At 40.9% G+C, this 12,472-nt stretch overlaps 1 protein-coding gene across 3 annotated transcripts in view; it reads right to left on the bottom strand.

Moving 5' to 3' along the window:
• Positions 1–2,438: 2,438 nt before the first annotated feature.
• The window catches only part of LOC106571279 (ras-related protein Rab-3C), a 63,078-nt gene continuing 53,044 nt past the window's right edge, over positions 2,439–12,472 (bottom strand). For all 3 annotated transcript variants that reach the window (XM_014144166.2, XM_014144171.2, XM_014144155.2), the window contains exons 4-5: positions 7,317–7,441; positions 2,439–6,192 (exon numbers count right to left, since the gene is read on the bottom strand). In XM_014144166.2, coding sequence (XP_013999641.1) covers positions 6,002–6,192; positions 7,317–7,441 — 316 coding nt within the window. In that variant the 3' untranslated portion in view covers positions 2,439–6,001. The remainder of the gene's footprint in view (positions 6,193–7,316; positions 7,442–12,472) is intronic.

Raw genomic sequence — 12,472 nt, 5'->3', positions numbered from 1 at the left:
AGCTAGCAAAACAGTCCTGTACCGTAGCATCCGGGTCATCTGACCACTTCCGTATTGTGCGAGTCACTGGTACTTCCTGCTTTAGTTTTCGCTTGTAAGCAGGAATCAGGAGGATAGAATTGTTGTCAGATTTGCCAAATGGAGGGCGAGGGAGAGCTTTGTATGCGTCTCTGTGTGTGGAGTATAGGTGGTTTTGAGATATTTTTCCTCTGGTTACACATGTGACATGCTGGTAGAAATTAGATAAACGGATTTAAGTTTGCCTGTATTATAGTCCCCGGCCACAAGGAGTGCTGCTTCTGGATGAGCATGGTCTTGTTTGCCTATGGCCTTATACAGCTTGCAGAATGAGGTGTTAGTGCCAGCATCGGTTTGTGGTGATAAATAGACGGCTATGAATAATATAGATGAGAACTCTCTTGGCAGGTAGTGTGGTCTGCACAGCTTATCATGAGGTGTTATTGCTCGCCTGAGGTAGAGCAATACCTCGATACTTCTTTAATATTAGACATCACGCACCAGCTGTTATTGACAAATAGACAGAAAACCCCTCGTCTTACCAGACGTAGTGTCTCTGTCCTGCCGATGCATGGAAAACCCAGCCAGCTCTATATTATCTGTCATCGTTCAGCCACGACTCAGTGAAACATAACATATTACAGTTTTTAATGTCACGTTGGTAGGATAATCGTAGATCTTCAATTTTATTTTCAAATGATTGCAGGTTGGCCAATAGCATGGATGGTAGTGGAGGTTTACTCACTCGCCCGACCTCCGCCGCCTTTTTCTCCGTCTTTTCTTCACGCAAATGACAGGGATTTGGGCCTGGTCTCGAGAAAGCAGTATTTCCTTCGTGTCGAACTTGTTAAAGAAAAAATCTTTGTCCAGTTCGAGGAGGGTAACCACTGCTCTTTTCGGTCATAAGAGACGGTAGCAGCAACATTATGTACAAAATAATTGTTTTAATAAGTTGCGGAAAAAAACTAACAAAATAGCACAGTTGGTTAGGAGCCTGTAAAACTGCCCTCTGGGGCCACATTTCTGCTGTGATGGAGGAATTATCTGGAATGCTCAACTAGATGATCAGGACTGTCTAGGGTGCCCTTTGCCTGAAGAGGTGAAGTATTGCGATGAGCTATATGACTGTAAAACCCTCATCCGTAAGGTCACTGAGGATGACCAACAGTGATAGGGGGATCATCTGAAAGGGAATGATATGCAGGGATGTAATTTAAAGATTTTGGGCAGCAGACCACGATTTCTACATTCAGGTCTTAAATCTGTGACATGCGATGTTTGCAAAGGTACAATTTCACTGCTGTGTCAGGCTAGTTTGCCATGTGCGTTGTACACGTAACTTCAGACGGTGGTTATCTAGCAAATTTCCATACGCACCTAGCTAACCACAGATCTTTGATCTAACCACAATTGCTTGTTAGCAGCTCGCAAACAGGGCTTACCTTATCACACGGCTCCAGTGATGCCTCTCGCTTACAGAGGTCAGAAAACAATAAAATGCATGTGTGCTTATCGGAGTAGTGGTTACAAGCGGGTACATACTTTAGTACAGAACCATCCTCGACGGAGAGTACTAAGGTTAGCTGGTTCGCTACAAAGGCCAAGATTCAAGTAATTAAAACATGCTAAAGTAGTTAGCTAGGTAATCTGTAAAATGCTAAAAAAAAAACACACAAGAAATATAGTCAATTATTTACACAAGAAACTAATAAGACTAGAATATCTACTTGCTAGGTTACTTTCTACTTGAGATGAGTTTGCATAGAGACATGTGCCTTGAGGGATGACGTCAAAGCTTGCCACAACATGTGTAGTTCTGTATGATAGCCACATTAGCGTCTAATTAGCATTTTGTTTTGGGGGGGTAATTACAGGCGAAAGTTACCTTGAGAGATTTGCATGGTTATCAAAACTTCACGCCAGGGTAAGCCTACACAAAACACAGACCTTATATGAAGAAGTTCTAAAATCCCTGACGAAAAAACGATTGGAACCATTTCCGGGTTTTACCGCTAGATGTTATGGCTATTAGGACTGTAATGTGGTATTCAATAGGGCCTTCTTTGGCCATGCTGACTCAACAAAATATGACCATGAAAAAGAACAGATATCTTAACTCAGATGACAATAGTATGTAGTAATATGATTACAAGAAGGGCAAAGGCTGAAATTGTAAGGACTTCATTATCTTCATTACCAATTACCAATTAAAATGGTCTAATAACTAGGAAACTTAATTGGCAAGAATATAGTAAGAATACGGTGTAGGTACATTGCTTTCTTACTTCTTTCTCCAGCAGATGGCAGACTTACAGTACCAGTGAGACAAAGAAACCATCTGGGTATGTCATACATTTTTATTTCCCCAATCTTGAAGCCATTGAAATTGTAACAAACTGCCCCAAAAAATTACACAAGAATACAATTGGTATATTTTTATTGTCATCTTGAAATCACCTGTGTAATACATCATGTCACATACACATAAAAGTAAATATCCAGCTCATGAGTAGTTCATACAAGGAAAATAGAATACTGTAGGTCACTTTAATAGTACAATGATGTATTATCAGTTCAGGTCCATCTGAAGACTCAAAGAGATACAGCAAACATTTTCTGTTATAGGATAGCTATTATACAAATCAAGAATTCAAAGAAACCACTTGACTTCTTTTTTTTTACCAGACACGCCATTGACACGTTTTATTACTATCAGTGTGTCTCTACAGCTGAAGAGATGGTCCGATTCAAACACTCGGGGCTACAGTACAGACATGTTGAGAACGTATGAAAGAACAACAGGAGAAAACGTGATTTAGCAGTTGTATGGTGAATTTGTGAGAGGCTTTTGAGGGTTTGTTCACCGCTTGAATTCTAATTGTGTTAGGCTACACAGAGGAAAGGTCCCAGAGAATATTGGTGAGGTGAGCAGCTGGCTTAACGCTTGAACAGATGCGATGGCAGAATAGGGCAGGCTAGGATCTCAAAACTGGCTTCTCCACGTCCACAAAGCAGAAAATGCCAGACCGAGGAGCAGCGCACTACAAACAATTGTTTCAAAGAGGTGAAGGGAAAGTGACCTGCTGTCAAGGACACCGTACCTGTACATAGTAGAGTCCCAATTAACCTAAGAGGGGTCAAGGGGTCAACATTTTATCATTAGTGTGTTATCATTAGAGCCCCTGGTGTACAGCTAAGTACGCTGTTTCTCTTTTTGTGTGTGTTATCATGAATGGAATGCCGTTTATGATTAATTAAATAACAAAGGCTAAAGTGACCTGCTATTAACCAGTTTGTCTTGTTTCTGTCCATACTGCATATACCATAGTAAGGCTTAATCTCTGTCTCGATGTTTCACAGAAGCTGAACAGACAACACTTCAATATCTTGGGACCCGCATACTAAGCATACTAAGAGGGCTGTTGTTACTGCACCAGAAAACACAATATAAAGCTGTACACATGCTGAAGTCTATAAAACAACAAATAGTATATATTTCATCAAGGAGGTGGATGAATGTACAAGGGGAGGCATCCAATCACACATAGAATTCTGTCTCATTCACACACGCAGCATTCTCTCTACCACTTTGTCGACAACTGTCTTGGCAGCGGAACCATCTAGAGAGGTTTCCCGTCTTTAGATAACAGTGTTGACATTGTGAGAAAATGACTTGGCTTTCTGACAGGCTGCATTTTCTCACTATCACACGTCACAATCATGCCCACTGGGGTTCAGTTGGGAAGACATCGGAACTTGCTTTCTCTTGTTCCACTATTAGGACGCGTCTTAAGTTTTCTGCTACAAAAGTAGGAGACTTTCCACTGTGCCCCTGGCCAATTGAACCCCTACTCACACACCACTCGTAAAAAGGAATTCAATCCTAACAGTTATGCATGGCACAGACTGATGGCTATTCACAGAGAAACAGGCTTTTAAAATATTGCACTTATTGGCCCATTGCACCTCAAGACGAGACCTGAAGGTGCACAAATACAATACAATAAGTATACCGATATAGATATATAGAAATAGATCTGGCACAATTTCATGCAAGTGTGCTGCTGAAAATTGTTTGCCACTGAAAATGCAACGATTCAGAGGCAGTTCGTTTTCACAAGTGCAACAATCGATTGTAGCATTTTCTGCCAGACAATATTTGGCATGACACTTGGTCTAGCTAATAGTAACATACCCTTTTTCACAAAATAATCTCACAACACCTAAAAACAGCTTCCTTGCTATTTGTTTTCTAGCACATTTTCACGTAGGGGTCTATTTAGGATAACTGTCTCTGGTTTATTCAAGGGAACTTTTCTATAACAATAGAAAAGTAACGGAGAGTCGAACAGAAGTAAAACATTACTGCAAGTACAGTAAATGAATGGTGAATAATGTCAGAAGGAGTGTCTCTAATAAAAAGTATTTGAGGTGAAGTCCAGAGAATGAGATGGTATGTATTATGGAAGTGGCTCCTTATTTATAATCCTGTAGTCAAGTCAGGTCAGACTTTTGAAATATTGATGCCGTGACTCACATCCCTGAAATAGTTGTCTGGGACCTCTCCTTGGGTTCTCTGTATGTCTCACAATGTCTCTCAATCTTTATTGTTCCAGGAACTGGCATTATTATGAGCTTTCTGCCGTTAATTTAGGACCATTTCATTAACAGTCGCAGCACTGGACCTAGCACTGCAGTACGGAACCCATTTGAGGACATCCGTTGTAAACCCAGACTGAAACGTACGGCTGACAACTGAGGATGACCTACAATGGATTCCGCACTGCAGAAATGATTAGGTCTTAGTTACTCCAGGTGACTGACCAGTTGGCAGTATTACACAGTTCATTGCTTGTACACAGATATAACATTGAGAAACACATCAGAAACTGTTCTCTGCACTCACAGATGCATACTGTTTTCAAACAACAGTCATCGGGTTAGTAATCATACCACTTTACAGCCACATTAAATGTACCACTTATTTAATAAAGTAAACTGTTAAATACCACACTGGCATTATTATCATGACTACCTACCTATCCTACAATATAGTACTGTACATGTTAGTATTAGATAACTGTTACACTATGGCAGCTAATCCACAGTCACTGAACAAACTACTTTATTAATATCCTGAGAATAAAGCCATGCATCTGTCTAACCACAGATAATCACATTGGTTCTAACCACAGATAATCACATTGGTTAATTCTAACCTCAGATAATCACATTGGTTCATTCTAACCCCAGGTAATCACATTGGTTCATTCTAACCACAGATAATCACATTGGTTCTAACCACTGATAATCACATGAGTTCTAACCACAGATAATCACATGAGTTCTAACCACAGATAATCACATTGGTCCATTCTAACCACCGATAATCACATGGGTTTCACATCTAGTGTGGCGATGGAAAAATATGAAACGATATACAAACAACTAACTGAAAGGCATCACTTTAGTAAGGTAGGTAATACTTTTTTACAGTAATGTTCAATGCTTAAAAGTGGCACTAACACACACACACACACACACAGTAGGAATAGTGGGAGGGAAGAAATACAGGATATGCAAGAGGGAACTGGCAACTTAACCATACACAGATCATCATGTCATTGACAGAGCATTCCATAAACAACACACTATTTTCTCTGGTTAATATAGTATATAGAAGATCCTGTATTTCTGTTTTTATATAAATAAATAGATAAATGTAGCGACTGACGTGGCATTAGTGATTCATGGTCATGGCATACTGACATGGCATTACTGTACATGTCTATTTTTCAGTTTTGTGAACATACAACATATGTGTCAGCCAATTTCAAAAAGTAAAAAAATCTGAAAAAATGTACTAGGCACATCAGAAGTCAGATATGAAAAATAATACAATTTAAGGTATTACAGATCTACCTAAGGGATAATACAATATTTTGGCAATCTCATACGTCTTAGATTGTTGTCATTTTCCTGGTTAACAACCGCAGTTGGGCTGCTGCGACGGAGGAGGGTTGTCAGTTAGTCTAGCATTGGGCGTTCCTGTGGTGACAGCCGGGTCAGTCTCCAAACTGTCGGACATCTTGTCGCAGATGAGGTCGACGAGACGCTCAAATGTTTGTTTTACGTTGACATTGTCCTTGGCACTCGTCTCGAAGAACTCAAACCCTGAGAGATAGAAAGGGTCAGGCAGAGAAGTGAGACATCTGGGTTTTGTCTCTCTGTGTGTGTGTCTGTCTCTCTCTCTCTGTGTGTGTGTGTGTATATTCAGTGACCTTTTTCAAGAATATTTAGATCTGTATTATTATATTGCTTCACAGATTTCTTACCCTTTTGTGCTCTTTCCACCAATCAGAAAGAGGCTGAGTGAGGCGCTGTTCTGGAGTGTGTTGGTGTCAGCCAATTAGAAGTGTTTGATTATGGCCTAGCAATAGAGGAGCCTAGTGAAGGCTCTAATTAATAATACATGGCAGAGGTGTGCTCAGGCTGTCTCATAAACCCATTATCATTCTGCATCATAACAACTAAACAACACATACACTGTTGCGTGGCCGACAGCATATTGAACCTATCGGCGCTGTTTGATGAAATCCATTAACAACAATACAATTAGGAAAATTCACAAGCTATTTTCAAAAGAAAATCTTGGTCCTGAAGTAATGAAATGCTCAGAGTACATTAAAGGGAGTTACTGTTTTCAATAAATGTAAAACATTTTATGGAATTGCACCACCAGGAAATGTGGTGGAGTACCCCAGATTACTTCCTTAGACTTCCAGACGTGTACTAGATCCCTTTCTTGAAATTCCTGATTTGGTTTTTGGACATTTACATTACATTTTAGTCATGTAGCAGACACTCTTGTTCAGAGTGACTTAAAGTAGTGAATGCATACATTTCATACTTTTTTTCTCCCGTACGAATCGAACCCACAACCCTGGTGTTGCAAACACCATGCTCTACCAACTGAGCCACACGGGACCTTCCAGATCCCTTTTTTTGCACACTCAGATTACTTTTTTGGACCCTCCTGAAATAACCCAGTAAAACGTTTGTAATGTTATCATTAAAAGTTTACCATCAAATACTACATTAAATTGATTCAGACTGAATATTACATTTCTACAAAATTAGACATGCCAGCTTGGACTTTCTAATAAATCATCCACTGATATCAACATGTCACTTACCCAACATATTTGAGTCAAACCTATTTCTCCAGCCAGGGTTTGTCCCTTTCAGAGAGTACTGATTTGAGGAGGATATGATTGACAGCGTAGATGTCCACTCACCAAGCTGTTCGGCCAGCATTCGACCACTCTCCACTGACACCACTCTCTCCTCCTCCATGTCAGCCTTGTTCCCCGCCAGGATTACCTGGGCGTTGTCCCATGAGTATGTCTTAATCTGGGTGGACCTGTGATGGCACAGGACAGAGACATTCAATCACTGAATCTCCAAAATTCCCATACATTTCTCAAATTCCCAAAATTGCATGGATTAAATCATTATTTCCCTCATCAATCTACACACTATACCGCACAATGACAAAGCAAAAAAACATTTTTTTTTCTTCATTTTTGCAAATTTATAGAAAAACAACAACTGAAATGTCACATTTACATAAGTATTGAGACCCTTTACTCAGTACTTTGTTGAAGCACCTTTGCCAGCGATTACAGCCTTGAGTCATCTTGGGTATGACGCTACAAGCTTGGCACACATGTATTTGGGTAGTTTATCCCTTTCTTCTCTGCAGATCCTCTCCAGCTCTGTCAGGTTGGATGGGGAGCGTCGCTGCACAGCTCTTTTCAGGTCTCTCCAGAGATGTTGGATCTGGGTCAAGTCCAGGCTCTGGTTGGGACACTCAAGGACATTCAGAGACTTGTTGTGAAACCACTCCTGCGTTGTCTTGGCTGTGTGCTTAGGGTCGTTGTCCTGCTGGAAGGTGAACCTTCGTCCTAGTCTGAGGTCCTGAGCGCTCTGGAACAGGTTCTCATCAAGTTTCTCTCTGTACTTTGCTCTGTTCATCTTTCCCTCAATCTTGACTAGTCTCTCAGTCCCTGCCGCTGAAAAACATCCCCACAGCATGATGCTGCCACCACTATGCTTCACCGTAGGGATGGTATTGGCCAGGTGATGAGCAGTGCCTGGTTTCCTCCAGAAGTGACGCTTGGCATTCAGGCCACACAGTTCAATGTTGGTTTAATCACATCAGAGAATCTTGTTTCTCATGGTCTGAGAGTCCTTTAGGTGCCTTTTTACAAACTCCAAGCGGGCTGTCATTTGCCTTTTACTGAGGAGTGGCTTCCGTCTGGCCATTATACCATAAAGGCCTGATTAGTGGAGTGCTGCAGAGATGGTTGTCCTTTTGGAAGGTTCTACCATCTCCACAGAGGAACTCTGTCAGAGTGACCATTGTGTTCTTGCTCAGTTTGGCCGGGTGGCCAGCTCTAGGTAGAGTCTTGGTGGTTCCAAACTTCTTCCATTTAAGAATGATGGAGGCCACTGTTCTTCGGGACCTTCAATGCTGCAGAAATGTTTTGGTACCCTTCCCCAGATCTGTGCCTCGACATAATACTGTCTCAGAGCTCTACGGACAATTCCTTCGACCACATGGCTTGGGTTTTGCTCTGACATGTACAGTCAACTGTGGTTCCTTATATAGACAGATGTGTGCCTTTCCAAATCATGTCCAATCAATTTAATTTACCACAGGTGGACTCCAGTCAAGTTGTAGAAACATCTCAAGGACAATCAATGGAAAAATGATGCAGCTGAGCTTAATTTTGAGTCTCATAGGTATTTCTGTTATAGAGGTTTAATACATTTCCAAAAATTTCAAATAACCTGTTTCCACTTTGTTATTATGGGGTATTGTGTGTAAGTTGATGAGGAAAAACATGTATTTTAATCAATTTTAGAATAAGGCTGTAACGTAACAAAATGTGGAAAATCTGAAGGGTTCGGAATACTTTCGGAATGCATGTATATATACAGTACAAGTCAAACTTTTTGACACACCTACCTATTCAAGGGTTTTTCTTTATTTTTACTATTTTCTACATTGTAGAATAATAGTGAATACATCAAAACTATGAAATAACACATATGGAATTATGTAGTAACCAAAAAAGTGTTTAGCAAATCAAAATACATTTCATGTTCTTCAAATCAAAATACACTTTATATTCTTTGACTTGATGACAGCTTTGCACAGTCTTGGCATTTTCTCAACCAGCTTCATGTGGTAGTCACCTGGAATGCATTTCAATTAACAGGTATGCCTTGTTAAAAGTAAATTTATGGAATTTCTTTCCTTCTTAACGCATTTGAGCCAATCACTTGTGTTGTGATAAGGTAGGGGTGGTATACAGAAGATAGCCCTATTTGTTAAAAGACCAACTACATATTATGTCAAGCACAGCTCAAATAAGCAAAGAGAAATGACAGTCCATCATTTTGTTAAGAAATGAAGGTCAGTCAATCCAGAACATTTCAAGAACTTTGAAAGTTTTTCACGTGCAGTGGCAAAATCCATCAAATGCTATGATGAAACTAGCTCTCATGAGGACCGCCACAGGAAAGGAAGATCCAGAGTTACCTCTGCTGTAGAGGATAAACTCATTAGAGTTATCTGCACCTCAGATAGCAGCCCAAATAAATGCTTCAAAGAGACACATCTCAACATCAATTGTTCAGAGACTGCGTGAATCAGGCCTTCATGGTCAAATTGATGCAAAGAAACCACTACTAAAGGACACCAATAAGAAGAAGAGACTTGCTTGGGCCAAGAAATATGAGCAATGGACATGAGACCAATGGAAATCTGGCCTTCGGTCTGATGAGTACGAATTTGAGATATTTGTTTCCAACCGCCGTGTCTTTGTGAGACACAGAGTAGATGAACGGATGATCTCCACATGTATGGTTCCCAACGTGAAGCATGGAGGAGGAGGTGGGATGGTGTGGAGGTGCTTTGCTGGTGACTGTCAGTGATTTATTTAGAATTCAAGGCACACTTAACCAGCATCGCTACCACAGCATTCTGCAGCGATACGCCATCCCATCTGGTTTGCACTTAGTGGGACTATTTTTCAACAGGATAATGACCCAACACACCTCCAGGCTGTGTAAGGGCTATTTGACCAAGAAGGAGAGTGATGGAGTGCTTCATCAGATGACCTGGCCTCCACAATCACCCGACCTCAACCCAATTGAGATGGGTTGGGATGAGCAGCCAACAAGTGCTCATCATATGTGGGAACTCCTTCAAGACTCTTGGAAAAGCATTCCTCATGAAGCTGGTTGAGAGAATGCCAAGAGTCTGCAAAGCTGTCATCAAGGCAAAGGGTGACTACTTTGAAGAATCTCAAATGCAAAATATATTTTGATTTGTTAAACACTTTATGGTTACTACATGATTACATACGTGTTATTTCATAGTTTTGATGGCTTCACTATTATTCTACAATGTATAAAATTGTCAAAATAAAGAAAAACCCTTGAATGAGTAGGTGTGTCCAAACTTTTAACTGGTACTCTAGATATAAGGAAAGGGGCAGCATAGAATCAGGGTGAAGACGAGGACCTCATGTTTTCTAGTCTAACAGGTTACTTCAGAGTTGAAGACGAGTACCTCATGTTTTCTAGTCTGTAACAGGTTACTTCAGGTTTGAAGACATGGACCTCATGCTGTCTGGTCTGTAACATGTTACTCCAGTGACAATAACACTTGGGATGTTCCATGTTGACTTTTTCTTGTTCCCAGCATATTTCTGTTAGGCTAAGGATTATATTACCACAACCTAGATTTGTAATTTTCAAAGTTTTCATAAACTAATGCCCAGAGGACATTCTCCTCTGATGGTGTCACAAAACCATTTGGGAACCACATTGAAACATTCTTTGATGAAAATGTTTTGATATCTGGGCTACTGGTCCCTCAAGCCCAATAAGGGACATAAAACTCACATAAAACATTTTATACAGAACCCTTGAGGCTTTAATTACCTGAAAGTCTTGATTTTAAAAATGCACCAGCGACATAACTGAATCATTTAAAAGGTGCTTCAAAGAGACCTTGGAAGTCACAGCGCTACTCTGATAAATAAACACTGTATTATATTCAAAATAAATACATATTATATATATTATTAAAACCTATTACAGAGCATTTTGTAACCTGGAGCCATGGCAACATCGTGGCTGCCGGAGAGCGGAATATGGTAGGGTACTATTGTGGGCGTGAGGGTGAAGAGCAATACCGGCCCCAACTGTACACAACATAAACAACACAGAGCAAATGCTGTCTGCCCAGAGAGAGAGAGAGAGAGAGAGAGAGAGAGAGAGAGAAAGCAAGGATGGAGATAGCAAAGCAGAGTTAGAGATGGGGGGGATCAAGATACATGGGGGTAGGAATCCAGATCCATGGGAGTAGGAATCAAGATTTATGGGGAAAGGAATCAAGATACATGGGGTAGGGAACAGGACACATTGGGGTAGGAATCAGGATACATGGGGTAGGAATCAGGAGTCATGGGGTAGAATTCAGGATACATGGGGGTAGGAATCAGGATACATGGTGGTAGGAATGAAGATAGATGAGGGTTGGATTTGTGGGTAGGAATCAGGATACATGGGGTAGGAATCAGGATACATGGGGGTAGGAATATTGGATACATGGGGTAGGAATCAGGATACATCGGAGTAGGAATCAGGATACATGAGGGTAGGAATCAAGATACATGAGGGTAGGTATCAAGATACATGGGGAGAGGAATCAAGATACATGGGGGTAGGAATCAGGATACATGGGAGAAGGAATCAGGATACCTGTGATTGGAATCAGGATACATGGGGGTAGGAATCAGGATACATGAGGGTAGGATTCAAGATACATGTGGGTAGGTATCTGGATACATGAGGGTAGGAATCAGGATAAATGGGAGTAGGAATCAAGATTCATGGGGGTAGGAATCAGGATACATGGGGTTAGGAATCAGGATACATGGGGTTAGGAATCAGGATACATGGGGTATGATTCAGGATACATGGGGGTAGGAAACAGGATAAAATGGGGGTAGGTATCTGGATACATGGGGGTAGGAAACAGGATACATGGGGGTAGGAAACAGGATAAAATGGGGGTAGGAATCAGGATACATGGGAGTAGGAATCAGGATACATGGGTTAGGAATCAGGATACATGGGTTAGGAATCAGGATACATGGGTTAGGAATCAGGATACATGGGTTAGGAATCAGGATACATGGGTTAGGAATCAGGATACATGGGTTAGGAATCAGGATACATGGGTTAGGAATCAGGATACATGGGGGTATGATTCAGGATACATGTGGGTAGGATTCAGCATACATGGGAGTAGGAATCAGGATACATGGGGGTAGGAATCAGGATACATGGGGGTAGGAATCAGGATACATGG

Source organism: Salmo salar, chromosome ssa01 (genome assembly GCF_905237065.1).
Source record: "Salmo salar chromosome ssa01, Ssal_v3.1, whole genome shotgun sequence".
NCBI lineage: Eukaryota > Metazoa > Chordata > Actinopteri > Salmoniformes > Salmonidae > Salmo > Salmo salar.
This window is presented reverse-complemented; position numbering and strand designations above follow the sequence as displayed.